The sequence below is a fragment of the Anopheles nili genome, chromosome 2, assembly GCF_943737925.1.
Source record: "Anopheles nili chromosome 2, idAnoNiliSN_F5_01, whole genome shotgun sequence".
Lineage (NCBI taxonomy): Eukaryota > Metazoa > Arthropoda > Insecta > Diptera > Culicidae > Anopheles > Anopheles nili.
The window spans coordinates 55158548-55176271 of record NC_071291.1 but is presented as its reverse complement, the minus strand read 5'-3'; the positions used below and the strand labels follow the sequence as shown (position 1 = coordinate 55176271).

General features: G+C 44.3%; 3 protein-coding genes across 3 annotated transcripts; all 3 read left to right on the top strand.

The window, feature by feature from the left end:
• The first annotated feature begins 1750 nt into the window (after positions 1-1750).
• LOC128731107 (mitochondrial genome maintenance exonuclease 1-like) lies at positions 1751-2871 on the top strand. The gene is made up of 2 exons (XM_053824204.1): positions 1751-2514; positions 2574-2871. The coding sequence occupies exons 1-2, from the start codon at positions 1751-1753 to the stop codon at positions 2869-2871; spliced, it is 1062 nt and encodes a 353-aa protein (XP_053680179.1).
• A 321-nt stretch (positions 2872-3192) lies between these two features.
• Positions 3193-5433, top strand: LOC128731097 (probable tyrosyl-DNA phosphodiesterase). Its single transcript, XM_053824194.1, has 5 exons — positions 3193-3226; positions 3293-3373; positions 3445-4504; positions 4569-5154; positions 5224-5433. The coding sequence occupies exons 1-5, from the start codon at positions 3193-3195 to the stop codon at positions 5350-5352; spliced, it is 1890 nt and encodes a 629-aa protein (XP_053680169.1). The 3' UTR covers positions 5353-5433.
• Positions 5434-6028: 595 nt separating this feature from the next.
• On the top strand, positions 6029-8461 carry LOC128726341 (neuronal acetylcholine receptor subunit alpha-3-like). Its single transcript, XM_053820148.1, has 7 exons — positions 6029-6122; positions 6225-6422; positions 6482-7287; positions 7370-7538; positions 7717-7857; positions 7952-8118; positions 8203-8461. The coding sequence occupies exons 1-7, from the start codon at positions 6029-6031 to the stop codon at positions 8317-8319; spliced, it is 1692 nt and encodes a 563-aa protein (XP_053676123.1). The 3' UTR covers positions 8320-8461.
• Positions 8462-17724: the final 9263 nt, after the last annotated feature.

Genomic DNA, 17724 nt, shown 5'->3' with positions numbered 1-17724 from the left:
TTCTTCGGTTCCAGCAAAGCACACTTTGTTCACTAACTAATGCACACGCGTGATCTGTTAAATTTCCGATCGGAAACGCACACTAGGGAATAGATTTATTTTCTCAACAGCTCAAGAGCCCCTGGAATAAGTCGGTGCTCGCATGCCACACGTTATCTCGAACGCCACAGGGCCAACAGTTCAAGTTTGCTTGATTTCGGTTTTGCCCCACTTTAGCATCCACGGCGAATTGGCTTTACATTACGGGGCAATTGATGATTAAAAAAATATATTGTGAAACACACTCGCGGGCGCCTTCCGTATTAGCACGGTATTTAAACACTAACTTGAATGCACTAACTTTAGATACTACACAAACACGTGCTAACAAAACTAATCAAGCGTCATGGACACGAAATTGGGAAGTTTCCTAGAGCACACAATGTGGAGTAAAGAAGAATCACGGCATATGGTTAGGTCTAAGTTTGAATTTTCACTTATTATAGACATTCTTCGGGCCTTTCCATTCTCGGGGCCGATTGCTCGAGAAAGTATTGCTTTTTGGAAACAAGAAAAAATCTTGCTCGTCCCGAAACGCCGTCGCGAATGGAAACGGATCAACGCAAGCCTGCTCGTTCTAACGAAGAATGCGCCTGCCTGCGCCCGTGCGGAATGGCCATAAATCACGGGTTGCCCGGAGGCAAGCAATATGCGTTTGCCCTCCCGATTGCCCTTCTCTACCACCGTGGAAACCCGGCATGAATCGCCGGTTTTGTATTCAAATGACAGTTTGGCGGTTCGATCACGTTTCCCTGCGCACGAACTCCCGGCCCGCGGTCCACCACGGCAACATTGTTTACGTTTATGCTCGCGCTGCGTAGGGGAGGTGTCTTCCCATTTTTAGCATAAACAATTCGTGCGCCTGAATTGTGCCGATAACGGTGTGTGACTTTGTAACAATTTCGCACCAGGAATGTGCCAAGCAAACCTCATCACTGGAGAACGCATTCCCTCGGTAGAACTATACCCACGGTAGAAGAAACTTGGCCGGGTCACATAGACAGGATTGTTTTTATTTTTACCGACAAATCGTTCAAACCACACGCTCCAAATGATGATGGAACTTGGACACTTGGACAAAGCGAAAACGTTGTCAACAGTTAGTAGCACAAAAAATGAGCAATGAGCACAGGCCACTTTTCGTCGACACTTTCTAGGGCCCGGTACTAGTCAAGTGCAACACGTACTTTTCCACGAGTCTTTCAGCGGTCTCCACACGCGGACAACCTCTTCCTTACACGTTCAAAAAAATACAACGAATGTTTGTGCTATCTTCGTTCGGTCCGATGCGTTCGGATCACATCGTTTCTCACGGTATGGTTACACGAGCAGCTGGTTTCAGCACTGTCTACATGATTTTAATTGTGGTTCGTTAAGTTGTGTTTTACCGCAAGAGCTCTGCAAAGATCAATAAACTACTAAATAATTTCATCACAGAATTAGGTCTTGTTTGTAAGTAATATATTTCTGATGCTTGCATTCAATACTTCGAATCCACAGGCCTTCAAATATAAAGCTTATATCGAAGATATTCCCATATCCCATGTAGCCGTATCATTCCGAGCTGGCTATTCACTAAAGATTTATATTACAAGATCGATTTCTCTATAGTTGACAGCCGACACATTTATTTGTTTATATTTTTCATATGTTCTCCGCACTCAAAACATTGCTCTTTAAGCTAATTCCTAATTCATAAGTAGACTAGACTATGTTCAAATACAGTGCCATTCGTGTGTATAGTACGGCCGCTAAAAGCGCAAGCAAAAAGTTATCTAAAGCAGCTACGATTAAAAAACTAAACTTTGAAAATAAAGCATTGTTTGGTGCAGTGAAAAAGTCGACAAAAAAGAAACTCTTACCTGTCGAAACTCCCACAACACAACTTCCCAACGAATCTGAGTTTGCCTCTGAAATATACTGGCAAGGACGCAGTGCTTCATGGGCAACCACAATGAATCCTTTAAGCGAAAAACAAATTGATAAGGAAGTTGATTCACCCCCAGGTTTACTTATACCGTTCTCAACGAAAGAACTGAAAACCATCACACAGTTTCCCCTCGTACCAACCAAAAACGGAATATTGGAGCAAAGCTGGATGCTTCATAAACAACACGAGAATGCTCAATGCAAATCACCTTCAGTTAGTCGAGTGCTTTCCGCCACAATGTCGGAGTCATCACGCGAAGCTTTACTACGTTGGAAATCAGCAAAAATCGCAGAGCTAGGCGAAGAAGGTTTTCAGCAATTACAGAGAGACATATTTGTCCGCGGCAGTACATTACACACAACGCTCGAAACATGGCTAACGGGAAGCGAACCAAGTCAAGAAATGATTCAAAAATCGGGTGCGCTATGGGAAAGTGTCCTGGGAGCATTGGATCAAGTTGAAAGACCTGCAAAGATGATCGAGCAGAAGCTTTATCATCCTTTCTTACACTACAACGGCGTGGTTGATTGTGTCATCAATATCAAGTACGTAACGATGCATACGAAATAATGAACATTACTTTCATACACCCGTTTTGTTGTAGAGGGCAGTATCATGTGACCGAGTGGAAAACTTCGGATAATCCAAAGAAAACTATAGCTGCTACGTATGATGCACCAATTCAGTTATGCGCGTATTTGGGTGCACTCCAAGCAAACGAGGAGTTGCGAGATGGTACGCTACAAAACGGCGCGATTTTTGTTGCCTACACAAACGGAAAACCAGCGAATGTACACATACTTAATAGTAATGAAATACGCAAATATTGGCAAATTTGGTTAAATCGCTTGCAAGAGTATTGGACTCGTTATCGAGACGGTACTCTTCCTGATCCAATTTGATTGGAAATGTCAAAATATTCTAAAATAAAGAATGTGTTAGGAATGTTGAGAAACAATTGTTTATCGACTTCAACTACAGCATAATGAAATTCAAGGATATGCAGCTATCTAAACATTATCATGCCTATTAGCATCAAACGGCATTCAGTGAATTATTTGTTCAATTCGCTCGTGTTTGAAATTTGGCGCGCTGTCAAAACTTACCGGTAAAGCACAGTCACGACGATTTTCGTCACCATGCTTTGACAGTAAACGATTGGTTGGGATCGCTGTCATAGACTAGACCGTTTTCCAGTTGTTGATTTCCATGGTGTGTTTGTTATGGAAAATACCAAAAGAAAAATGACTTCAAAAAGTAAGTGGATTGAATAAAGTTCAATTACTTCAAGACTGCCAATTTTTCTTTTAATATTCCCGACAGTTCCCACCAGAGACTGCCAGTACGGAGACAATTGTTATCGCGTTAATCCAGCTCATTTCCGCGACTTTTCCCATCCGCATAGTGAGATGTCGATTTTGATGTGTTGCTTGCCAAGGACCAATTTTAATGATGTTTTGTTTTTGTTTTTGCAGTCGAAAAACTGCTCACTAAAGCAGCCTCAGTATCACAAGTCAAAATTCCTGATGAAGTGAAAATTAACAAGAGTGTTTTCGCAGAGCAACTAAAAATCGTTTCGGACCTTTTCCCACACCTTTCGAGTGAATTAACGAACCCAAATCCCGAAAAAAAGCCCAAAGTGGAGCATAATGAACCCTCACAAGTAGCATCCACTTCCACGATTACTCCCAACGTCCCAAAAATACAACAAAAAACAGAAGGCACTACAGCAACCAAAAAAGATGAGATTCAATCGTTATTTGCTGAAAGGCGGGCAAAAATGCAAGCTGCACAGCGGGAAAGGCCAAACCCACCTGTAGTGCCTCCAACGAAACATGAGTCAAACACCAGTAGTGCTGCCGATACGGGAATCTCTTTACAAAAGGCGATACCCCGTGATATAAGCTCATACTTTCCGGTCGTTGCTCCACGAGGTCGAATGGCACAAAAATTGGCCGCGGCAGCTCCTTATAACTTTTTCCTAACAACAATCACCGCTTCAAAGCCGACACATAACGAACCGCTTTCCATCACGTTCCAGGAGCTACTAGATTCCAGCCTGGGGCAACTGGAGTGCTCTGTTCAAATGAACTTTATGGTTGATATTGGCTGGTTGCTGGCGCATTATTATTTCGCGGGGTACGAAAATGTTCCGCTGCTGATATTGTATGGCGACGAAACGCCCGAACTGCAGATAGTTTCCAAGAAAAAGCCAAATGTCACCGCGGTAAAGGTGGACATAAAAACACCTTTCGGTGTACACCACACAAAGATGGGTCTGTACGGATATCGTGACGGCTCGATGCGTATCGTTGTTTCGACGGCAAACCTGTACGAGGATGATTGGCATAATCGCACGCAAGGACTTTGGGTTAGTCCGCGGCTGCCCGCCGTCCCAGAGGATTCAGACACGTCGTTCGGCGAAAGCGTAACCGACTTCCGGGCCAATTTGCTGGCATACTTGAATGCTTACAAGATACCGCGATTGCAACAATGGGTCACTCGGATTCGAAAAACAGATTTTTCTGAATTAAAGTATGAATAAGCTGGGGTTTGAGCTCTAGAAAAACAGTAACTTTCATCTTTTACGTCTTTTCAGAGTATGTTTCGTGGCATCGGTTCCAGGTGGACACGTCAACACTCCAAAAGGTCCTTTATGGGGTCATCCACGGCTAGGTCATCTATTATCGCAATATGCTGCACCTATTGACGATACCTGTCCACTTGTTGCGCAAAGCTCAAGCATTGGCAGTTTAGGACCCTCCCCAGAATCGTGGGTTTTGGCAGAAATTATGGCTAGCTTTCGAAAGGATAGTACCGCAGTTGGTATACGTCGGTTGCCTGGCTTTCGTATGATTTATCCTAGCTACTCGAATGTGCGTCAGAGCCACGACGGTTTACTCGGTGGTGGTTGCCTTCCATATGTGAGGAACACGCATGTGAAACAAGAGTGGCTCAAAGACTACCTTCATCAGTGGTGCTCCCGTGCGAGATATCGGAACAAAGCGATGCCACACATCAAGACCTACTGCCGTTGGTCACATCGGGGTTTGTACTGGTTCCTGCTTACCTCGGCAAACCTATCCAAATCGGCATGGGGAGTATACAATAAGACAGGGCGTTTCGAGAAACCTCTGCGTATCAACAGCTACGAAGCAGGAATATTGTTTCTTCCAAGGCTGATGGTAAAACAAAAAGTTTATAAAGTTCTTGTTACTGTGCAACTAATTCTAAATTTCATTTTATTTTTTCAGTTGGACGAAAATTTTTTTCCTATGGAATCAAACAAGAAACATCCACAATTTCCAATGCCTTATGATATACCGATTATCCCATACGCACCCGAGGATACTCCTTTCTTTATGGATTATCTAACACAGTGAAATGGAACAATATTAAAATACTTTGTTTTATTTCAGCCGTGTTGAATAATTTATTTTTGGCAAATATATGCTTTATAATTGCTTTAGCCGTGTACGTATAATATTTTTGTTCATTTCTAATCCCACAAATCAAAGTGCTTTTTGCGATAATTCCACCAGGAAACTGCCTAGTAACCTGAATAAAATATAGGATTTTCACGAAATATTTCGCCACAGTGAAATATTTCCCACGAGTTCATATATTTGAATCGTTTCGTTTACAGGGCTCGTTGCCCATAATCTATTCAAATTAAGATCGTTGCATACGTTTGTATCTTAAAATATCTTGTTTATTTTATTCGTAAATCCAAAGTATATACACGAAATAAGTTTAAATAAAAAACGTTTAATTTAAAAATGCGCTCAGATTTGAACATCATACAAAGTGAATGAAATTACAATATCCTCAACAATTTTCCAGATGGCAACAAGGGCGCAGTTCGCGTTTGATTCTCTTCTACCCTTCTTTGATACATGGTTCACTTGTGGCGAAGAGAACGTTCTTATCACAAATCATAAGCCACAAATGTGCGAGAGTGCACTGCATCTTGCCTGGCAGCAGCTCAGTTAGCAAAAATCCCTCGGCATTGTTGGCATTTTTGTTCCACTTCAAAATCAATTCTCATCCCTGGGCGAAATGAGGAGCAAAGTAGTTCCAATCCTAGGTGTTATACTACTGGTGCTAGCTACCGAGTGCCACGCCGACACTACTTACAATGTCAGCTTTGATGGTAAGAAGAACATTTGTGAGTGAACAGCTGAATTATAGCATCTGGTTCAACTAATCTTGTACTTATCATCCTACCCCTGGACTTGTCGTCCTTGTTCTATAGAATTGCACAAATGCAAGCAATACAATGCTATCGCGGGATACAATTATCGCAACTTCTTCAAGCTACATGAGCTGAAACACCACAGCTCAGATGACACCGATCTGATAGTCGATCTGCTTGTGTACGTGTTAGCTCCTCGCGATGGTCACATTTTGTTTTCGGAGCAAAACAAATCCTCAAGCTCAGCATTGGAAATAGGTAAAGATCACTTGGGTTCTTCGGTCATTACAATATAACACCTTTTGTGAATTTGACAGTGCTCGGTGGAGGTGGCAACACCTTCTCGCAGATTCGGTTTGGACAGAAAGGCGCGCCATTGAAAACGAAGTCTAGTGTAGGCCTGTTGTCACCCATTGATCCACTTCCGGTACGCGTGCGTGTCGAATCTAGCGGACAGATTTCAGTATTCGCCGGTAATCTGACAGGCGAACCGTTCATGGCGACGATGATGCCGAAAATTAATGTCACTGATCTGAATCACGTCAGCTTCACGACCTGGGGTACAGCGCTGGCGAAATGGTTCTATGATTGTCCACTTCCTTCTAATGGAACCAGCGAAAACCTCGAAATTGACGGCAACGAACTGGAGCAGGTGTACGATGACAACGACCTATTAAGAAAGCGGATTCTGTCCACTCCACGATGGATCGATCCACCGATGAACTTCACAGGCGTTTACATTGTGCTCCTGCGCGTGAAAGAAATAGCGTACGATCAGACAACGAACATGTTCGAGATGACCGGAATGATGCGTTTTCGTTGGAATGATACGCGATACAGCTGGAACAGGTCGGAGTACAACACCTCGGTGATATACGACGAGTGCAGCAATATCTGGACACCGGATTTTGAGTCAGTGTCTCTTTATTCGGGAGCATACTCAGAGTGCTACATCCACCACAATGGCACAGTTAACGCTAAGATCGGGGAATACTCCTGGATTAGCATCTGCATGCTACCTGATAGCTATAAATGGCCATATGATAATAATACCTGTGTGCTACGACTAACAGCCGCTGGTTACGAACGAAACGTCCCTATCCGCTTATTGAACACAGTGATAGTAAGTACAAACTTCTACCATACAATTATAAAGATATTATAAGGATATTTATGAACTTTTGGCCCTCTGCACCTCATTGCAGCAATTTGAATCGTATTTTGAACGATCTGAATGGTCTCTTGGACAAATGACAAAACATGAGTATAATATAACCAGCACACCATTCGGGCAGCTGCCTGTGTTCGATCTGCAGTTAGCAATGGACCGGAAAAGTGACATTCATGCGGTGTCCATCTATCCGCCGTATTTTGGTGAGTTATGTTTTGCTGAAGAAAGGTTGCTCTAATACAAGGTGCGCTGTTAGGCACACATTTTTATACTCCATGAAACAATAATACTTACTTTGGGATTCAACACTCAAGGGTTTATCGAAGAATCAATCGAAGCTTATTTATCACGCCTACTCAACAAAATTATGTTTCATTTCAGTTGGAAACTTGCTGATTTCGATTTCCTTCCTTGCCAATGGCCGATCGCGGTTGTTGCTGAACTCGTTGGGACTGATCGTGCTGTTACAATCATTCCTGAGCCTTTCCGCCATCGTTCCTCGCTCTGGAGTGCCTAAAATATGTACGACTCCACTACCAAGGCTTTAAGTTTGATTGATTCCCACATAACTGCCTCACGTACTTTCACGTTTGTTTTCTTATTTCGTTTCTTTCAGATCATTTCTTGGTATATTCACTAGTTTTCTACTCACTGTCGTCCATCCTTTACGTGATCGACCTTTGGTTGAAGAGGACACGTGCCCTAATTCGACCAGACTCTTGGATAGCCCGCGTGATTAACGTTCCAGCTCTGCGGATTATATTCGCTATGGATCAACGAAGCGTAAGCTCTACTTAAGATTATCCAAATTCTTTCTAGTTTCTACGATTAGTTTTGACCGGTTTCGATTCCCGATACGACTTGTAGAACTACAACACACTGGAGTACAAAAACGTGCGATGGGACGAGGTGACGTGCATTCTGAACCGGATGATGATGGTTGCGGTGATGGTTGTCTTTGCTGTTGGGTTCACCAAACCGTGAACGCTGCTTGTCTACTACGTATGTGTCTCCAATGCAACCACAAGTAGCTCGTAAACATATTTCACCAAATGGCACACCATTGGGGCAACAAATTTACGATGTTCGCTTTATGTTAGGCCACCACCCTGAACGAGGACATTTATTGCAATTCCGAAATAGTACATAATCGGTTATCGTCGAATGAGTATCAGGTTAGATTTTGACATGTCATACCAGAAAGACTAATAAATCGAAAAAAGCACTTGTTTTCCCTTTAATTTAGCGTGATTTTCTTACTTCTTTAAGAAACATTTTTTGAAAAGACTATTCAATTTTATTTGTTACATGAAAATCGATCAATCATTGGAAAATTTACTACCTGAGTAGATATTTTCTAGCATTAATATTTCCTAGAACTGAGACTGTATGCGCACAACACGTGAGCTTAAAATTGCATAGTACATTCAATCACGATGCCTTCAATATTACCTACCCCGGTTAACCCGATCGAACCCCATGATTCCTGTCTCGCCATATCAAAGCTCATTCAACAGAGCACGGGTTAATAGAAAAAATGTCCTGTATCATGAGCGTCATAGCTTCAGCGTGACTCGTGGATCGAGATTCGCTGGATCATCCCTATCATAAATGATGTCTACAATTAACAGGAGACATAAGGATGAACTCGTACTTTTTAGCTAGACGCGTACCTTTTTCCCGTGTTTAGATTTCAATTACGATGCGTAGAAGCGGAACCGGGAACATCTCAGCGTCGTCGACGTCGTCACATCGCCTGTCCGAGTATCGCGTGTTCGTATCGATTCGACTGCAGGGTAATAAGCGGTGATTAAATGGCTAACTTAGCTCACGCGGCGGATCGAACCCAGCGCTGGATTACTGTAATGAAGAGCACGAAAATGATAAGCGTCTACCCGTTCGACCATGATCACGCATTATCAAAGACAGCCAGACAACGACATTCCGTTCTCGTCTGACAAGATGCGCTCGCCTCCCTGTGTCCGATATCCTGGAACCGGTTTTGGGATTCTTCTTGTATATGGGCTACTCCCTTCGCGGATCGTAAACGAAAGCGAGATGCATCGGCCGCCTGCTTGCTGGACAAATCGTACCGAGATCGACAGTGTGAAAGTGACCGGAGAAACCTGTCCCGCTGTTGCGTGAAGTTGAGTCCGATATCGGACCTTCATTGAAGGTCGTTTGGTGTGATGCACGAAGCCAATCTTGGCGCGCCCTATGTAGCCTTTCATGGTGCTCGAGTCATGAGTTGAACACGTGCGAGTCATACTTGATGGCCCTCTCATATTTGACCCTTAACCCTTTAACGAATCGCGCTTATGCCACCCTTGAATCATTGCTCTTACCGAAAAGCAAACCCCCCATGGAAGCCTTTTTGGCTTGCTTTATTTGGTAATGCATCGAGTTGAACCATGAGCTCCTACATTCATTACACAACCGCTCTTCTTCCGCTTGTTCGTTTGCCTGGGAATTCGATGCCAAATTCCGATCCCGAAATCAATCACCCTGAGGGCGAACTTCCCGTTTTTCCGCTTCGTTTAGCACGGAATTTATGTGTGGCGTTTGGCACCTGACGCCACGTGTCGATGAGTGTTCGTTATTTGATCTCTCGCTACCACTGTCATTTATACCGGTGATCGTTTTTTTAACGCACTTTTAAGCTTGCATTAAGCTCTGTTTAAAGGGTAAGGGTTTCGCCGGCTTAGATCCAGCCGTTTTATCGAGCTAATGTACATTGGATGGCTTTCAAATGTTTGAACGCCGAACATATTAGAAACATTTTTTTCATTTGAAGAATGGCTATCGAAAACAGAATACGATTATAGGATGATTTGTTTCGCGCTAGAAACCTACATACGAGACAATAAATTCTTTGTGGATCTACGTTCATCAGCCTCTCTTCCATTATCTTCTTCTAGAGTGTAGAGGCAAAAACTCGATCCCAACAAACTTGGTTGGACGTCGCTACGGGTATTGATGTTGTCCCACCACAGATTTTCAAAATCCACCGATCCGATCGTGTGCTGCTCTCACAGATCGCGACTCTCCGCCACGGTGTAGGCAGGTCTCTCAGCTCCGCTAGTAGCAATAGTCCGCTAGTAGCTCTCAGCCAGGTTTTTCGTGCGTGGCCGGCTTAAGCTTGCCTTGGACAAGCTCGGTGTTGTTGTGCTCCCGGCAGATCCGCGCCAACAGTACGCCGCCAAATCTGGTCGAACGCGGTCCGCTTTCTGGTTTCGCGTCCGTTGGCAGCTCTCGCGCCTATCGTCAACAGCTGCGGCAGAGGCAGTACGGAAAGAAAACATCAAACACCTGCAACGAAGTGGAAACAAAAATCACACAAAACAACCACGTGCCGCTGTGTGTTTGTGTTGTGTGGTTGCCGTATGTGTGCTCCTTTGGAATGTGGTTGGTTTTTGAGCTTTTGATATTATTTCGGACCGAAAAGATTTTCCGCACCACTGCGCAACGGTTTGGGGCAACGCGCAAGAGTTAGCGTACGCGTTGATCGTTTGCCCATGCTATTGAAAAGAGTTGGGAGCGAATGAGCCCTCAAACTGTTTTGGTCAGCTTTTGACAAACAGAGGTACTTGTTTTTCGTTTCGTTTATGTGGATTTAAGTGCAATATAGTTTAGGATAACAATTACCACATTGAAGGTGCGGTGTTTTGGGTGCGTATGTGAATGGTTTTGAACGTATGTGAGCGGTGAAGTTATTAGTCGAAAAAATTGTGAACATAAAATTCCCTTTAAGAATGCTGTAGTAACATATGCCAGAGAGCCATAACCAACAAAAATGAAAGTGCAAAACTGTGAAGTGATCGTGAAAGCATACCACCACACAAAGTTTTCCCTACATTTCCAGCATTCGGTCACATGAGACTCGTTTTCCATGATGCTCCAATTTTCCAGTGCCTATGTCACCACGTGCGACAGCTGGAAGTAAAACTTGTTGGTGCAACACGTCCGTAAATTTACCGCACCGTGATTTCCAAACGCTGGCTGGCTTGAAATATCTTCATTTTCCCCGGTTTTATTTTCTCGAGCTTCAGCACGTGCAGTTGTTTTTTTTTTATTGTACATTGCAAAACGTTTATCTAGTTTTCTCTTCTCTTTTTGTAACCCTGTTCAAACGATGTGCTATTTTCTCGTTCCGTTGCTTTTTATTTTATTCTCTCTAGTTTCCAGTGGAGCTATTTATTTACTTTCTTTCTATCGTTTCTTTTCCTTTTCTGCGTTTGTTGGTTAAACTCTCCCTCTCGTTGTGTGCATTAATTTCTCTTTCCCATCTCTCTCTCTCTGTTCTGTTTTGGTTACTATTATTACTATGCGCTCGGTGCAAGCTTTGGCGCCTTTCGAGCCTAGTGTTGATGTGCAACCGCGAAGGTTTTCACCTGCATGATAGCAGACTCCACAACAACTCTACGTGTCTCGTGTTGAGCCCCTCGTGGAATTATTTGGTATGCTTAGCTCAAATCTTTATGCTACCACGGCAGGAACCATTACCGTCTATGTACCGTCAGTATACCGTTAGTACTATGTTTCCTCCTTTCTCTTCCAAAGTTTCGATCACATTTCACGTCACTTTGGCAGGGGACTTGGAGACTGTTTGGGTGCATTTCTCGCTCTCTTTTAAAGCCTGCATACCATGATCGTGAAGTGATCGCGTACTCATACTAACGAAAACCCCACTCGAAACAACGGGCGCACCTTTCGGTGAACGTTTAATGCTTCCTCGTCTTTCATAAACGAAACATGATCGGGCGGTTGAGCAATCGATGCAGGTTAATATCTGGGTGGCTAGAAAGATCGCAAAGTGAGCAGAAATAATTGTTTTACCCATTTCGAGCACCTTTACTTCTGTTTCTCTCCACGCCTCCTAGGGACACGTTTTTCAGCACACCGCACGAAGCATCCGCAGTGTGTGAAAGCTTAGGGCGCTTTTTTTCATCACTCACAAAGTAGTCCACGACTAAACGTCAATCAAAACGTCAGCAAATTACGGCAAGCAATTTATCTCAGTGACAGTCGAGTTGGACGGTTTGAAATGGTGGATGTTGCGCAGGTTCCGATGATCAATCGATTGAACGATCATTCGTTACGGTGCGATTCAGTGGAGAAGGTTTAGATTTTCTTCGCCGTAAGACGCCGCCGGTCGAAAAAGTGCAACTTCACCGCCCATCGGAAATTCGCGCCTGGAGAGGGGTGATTTTCCAATTTTACAAACAGCGTCATTCCCAGACACGAACAAAACCTGCACTCACGTAAATGGCGAATAATTATCTTCCTCTTTTACCAAGCTGGTGTGCTTTGTTTGGCTAATACAGCAAGAATAGGATTTGGAAATATGTCGAATCATGGCGGATCTTCTTCCTCAACAGTCACCAATCTAAGCCATTTGCTTTAACCCATATTTTGACGTTCCAATTTATGGGTTGTCCACCCGTTTCCTTCTTTTTTTTTTAAATAAAGATGCAGCAAAAAACCGCCAACCGTCACAGTTGGACGGAAGCTCTATGGGCGGCGAATATATCAGTCGCCTTGAATAAGGGTTCTCAACCGGAAAGCGGCAAGCGCCAACTAAAGTCGATTATGCACGATGATGCTCGTCATTCTCGCAAATCTCATCAAAAGCATTATCAAAAAGCTCTGAAAATGCCGGAAGTACTAATGACCAACTGCAGGAACGCAGTGACCCCACTGACTGGATCGCCTTGAGAAGGATTTCATTTTGATGCACGCTCTAGCCAAAAACTCGCAGCTCTATTTGTTATTCTTATAATGAATAGGTTAAGCATGGTGGTTGATTGTGTAAACCATTTCAAGGCGCTAGTAATACGACCCACAGTATATTTTTAGATTTGCCGATTCGTTATTGATTTTGATTCGTTCTAAACGAGCCATTTTTATATGTAGCCTCCAGCTCAACTGCAGTAAAATGTTTAAATTTTATTCGTTCAAATTGCACTCGGCTGACCCGTCAACACATCTGCGTCACGTGTATGTACAACACATACTACGGTTCTAATAATCTTTTGCGTTGCTACCAACAATTTGTTGTGTATACAAACAGAAGGGTGGTGTAAAATTTTCAACATCTGGTTTGCCATCATGTGAACGGTACAACACCAACTAGGAGTGTCGCTCCGTTGGATCGATCATGTAAAAAATTTGCTAGAAATCAAGAAAGATCACATTTCAAATCACACTGCTTTCTCGTACAATGCAACGCAATTAAGCTCGGAGCACACTTTGCGAACAGGATCGTCGGGTGACTCACCGGTACGATCTTCTATAAATAAGTTTAAAATCGTTGGTGTGCCTGGTACTGCTCTTGGAGTGCCCTGGATGCGAGCGTCTTATCACTGCCCGATGGTCCGATTTACCGGCGCTTCTGCCATGTAGAACGTTATTTGCAACCGGCCATCCCTACGGTCAAAGAGCTCCGATAAGGAAACGTTCACAATCATGCACGGTTTTCGCGCAAGCGTGACTTTCATGGGATGGATCCGTGAGTACGTCTGATCAGCACCGTACGTGATGATACACGGAACGTGATCTATCTCGTAGGCGCCAAGGGAAAACCTCGTGACCTAGTTGAACACATACGTCCAAAATTCGGGTTCAATTTCCTTGCGATAGATATTACCCCGTCCCGGAGGGGTCGACGATGTCTGGTTTGCTGTTTCGGTGTGCGCATTTCGTTTCTCGCACCCTGTCACACTGTCGGAAGCAATTAAACCCTAATGGTGTTCGAGCTATGTTTGCCTTAGCGGGTAGAACCTCCCGAGAATCCGTCCATAATCCACAACCTTGGCGATAGGGTTAAGACGAAAAAAAAAGTAGAACCTCATTAAACCGTCTCAGCTGGATCTTGTTTGATGTTTGGTTGCAAGGAATGCGCAGAAAAAAATGTCCGACTCTCAATAAATGCTCGTCAATCGTACAAAAAATGCACACGACATCAAAACGCCCAACAATCGCGATTAAGTTCTCAATCGCGCAGCAACATCGACCGAGCGCTCTAGTATTAATGCGCGTGTTTAGAGGACACGCGTAGCGATTAGGAACGAAAAGCGCGACGATCGACCCCTTTCTTGCCACCCCCTTTCCGCAAGGGTGGCAAATATTCTCCTCCCGATCCCCGACCGGAACCGTCGCGCTAGCTACACACGCACTCGGGTCACTTGCCGCAGCATCTGAGCATCAGACTCTGGCTGGTCCCGGTGTTGGAGTGATCCACACGATCCGCCTGCCACACAACCGATCGCTCGAATCGGAGCTATTTTTACGAAAAATCGTACGGGACGATCATGCCGTCGGTGTTGCTGATGCTGGTTTGTTACATCGTCGTTGATGTGGCCTGCGCAAACTGCGGTTCGTGAGCGATTTCCACCAGGAATGCGCAATCTCGGAGCGGTTTACTGCGTGCAGCTCACGTTCACTGTTTGCGCGGGTCATTTTCCCTCAGATTGTGGTCTGCGCTTTTGCCTCGACAGAACGACCTCGAGCTCCCGTTCGTGTGTCGAAATGGGACGCATTCTGGGTGGGCCGGAGTTTCCCAAATTCGATTTGCACTTCCTTGCACGACCACTTCCGGTGTAAATGATATGGTTTTATCGATTTTTTTCCATTTCGCACCGTGTATTTTTTGCAACACGAAACATCTTTCGACACGCCTGTAAAGTGGTTTTGTTTACACAGTAGTATAATGCGATAAACATATAGGTATCGTTTATAATTGAGCCGTCATACGTGGACAAAAACGCAACGTTGTGGAAAAATGAGAGAACGTTAAACTAGCTGCAAATAAATCGCAAGGCCCACCGCTATTGCCAACAGTGACGGTAGCTCAAAACTAATAACGGAACATAAACGACTTTCTTGTAATCTACCTCACGTTGCAATCGCCATCCAGTGTTTGTGTATTTTCTCGCCGACACTATGACCGGCAGCTGATGAGGGGGTCTAGAAAAGCTAGAATTGCAAACGAAAACTTCCCCAAGCAACTTCCGGCAGGTTGAGTAATAGATCCCCCGTGCGATGATGTTTCCCGGTAGAGATGCATCAACGTTGCGGATGGAAAAACTTCCCCCTGGGTGGAGTCAATCTAATGAACTCATAATTTTATCCCGCCACGTATCAGCCTGAGAATATCAGTGCGGGAAATTTCCGTATGTCACAGTGGGATCGTATCGGAGAAACGATTTTAAGCTGCGATCGGCACCGTGGGAGACAGTTAAGCGAAGTCTCGAACGACACGTCAAGTGTCTGCTCGGTGGTTTACACAGATGTTTGTTTTGCAGCTGAACCATCATTAGAATGTGGTTTCTCCAGCCTCGGAACAATAGCCCGGGTTTGCTGGGGTTCGCCTGAGAGAACTATGCAGATAACATGCTCAACAAGTGATCGGTATTTCGCACAAAACAACCATCTCAAGGTTTGGGATGTCCCGGTTCTCGCAATGATAGAAGATGTGGGATTCATATTAAAACCCATTTCACCAATCTCCGATGGTCCCGATGGTTGTTTTGTGACGTGAGCAAATGTCCATGCTAATCGTAACTTCCGCCAATCCCTGATAACTAACCCGTGTATTAGAAACACCACTGTCTGGCACCGACCAGTGATACGATCACGTTAAACTAGCAGATCACGCAAACACGCCACCACAAACCCTGGAGCTACCTGTAATGCTTTCCGGAGAACGATCGTGGAGGCTCCTTTCGAAGACACCGGTTGAATAACTAATCGGCAACCATCCACAGAGGCTTGTGACAGCGTCATTGTTCATCGCGGAATGCACTTAATTCGGCCCGGTAAAACCAGGAACTGACTGCACCACCTGAGAACCGCCATTACGGTTGAATGGGCTTCTTCGAGGGGCTCATTGGGTGGCGGCTCACAATGGCGATAAACTCCCTGTCACACACGTTCGCGCTTAGGCTCCACTACATCATCTTGCGCCGCTGAAGTGTTCGGTTTTAATTTGTCCGCCTTTTGCATAATAATATTGAAGTAGCCCACGAAGTGGCGACCTATTTTTCTTACAAATTTACCGGTTGTCACTGACAGTGTAGGACCCGGGAACTGTCGGTACTTGATTGTCTGGATGGTACACGGACTAATGGCTATCAAGTCACGTATCGAAACCGTGCTGGGAACAATTTCATGCTCAGGATACATATCGTTGCCATGGTAACATCTTCACGGTCGTTAACGATTGTCTTACGAACAACACCAGCTCTCTAAATCCGACATATTCTTGATGCATATACTTTTTTTCGTTCCGCTGTTGGCGGCATATTTTATCATATTTCACACGGACACAAGGAAAACCCAACGGCTTCGCAGAAGCACCTCCTGTTTTCGACAACGGAAAGCAACACCACGAAAACCGTGAACCGGAGCCGAGGTCACCGACCGATACGGGGCTGTTGTTTACGCATTTTACATGCCGACGGACGTGACCTAAAGAAATAAGCAAGTTAGTCCACCAGCTACGAGAGGTTCACTTTATGCCACGTTTGCGGTTGTTGTAACAGTCACCAGCAACACCATTTTGCTTCCAGCAGTTCACCAACGTGATGCTGCTTCGGTTTTTAGGCGATGGCGTGGTGAAACGTTTCATAACGCCGTAATTATTGTATCGAACGCGTTGGACACTTGCTCAAGGGGCAACCTACACGTTTTATTGCTTCAAAGACCTCCCAATGGTATAATCTCTTGTGCTAGGAAGTTGCCACAAACGAAGTAATTAAAAGCACTAGAAGTCACTCCCAACAAGTTTACCATGGCGAAGGTTTTTTTTTATTTGGACGGGCTTAAGAATGTAAGAAGTCGAAACGACAGAAGAAGATTAAATAAAAGCCACAGGAAACGATCTTCAGGAGCTAGCATTGAAGCACCAGAATCAGAATTGAAGGTTAAAAGCATCCATCATCCATAGAAAACGTATCTGTTGATAGTAAGGTCAAAGGGTACCATTGTCTTGGAAGTACTCAAGCTGTGCATTGAAAAGTAAAACCATAGTAAATTCTCCAGTAAAAAATCATTTACTTGCACTGGAATTGCGAAAAAGCTGAAAAGGTTATTTTTTGCGAGCATTCGCATTAAAAGCGCATAAGATTCAAACACAGTTCTCTTCAGTTCTCAAGAACCGTACCTGTTGTTTGATTTAAAGGCTTTGGCTACGTCAATCGATGGTTCGTTCCCGCACGGTTCGATAATGATTTAAGTGGTAGCAAAGCTCTCGAAAACCCCCCACGAGCTTCATCGTTTGGCTAGCTTGTGGCAGAATTTGTAATGGTAATCGATTTGAGCAGTTTCTCGCAAACTCGCAACGTCACCAGGCAATGGATGGGAATGGTGCATCAACACCACTGCAGGTGA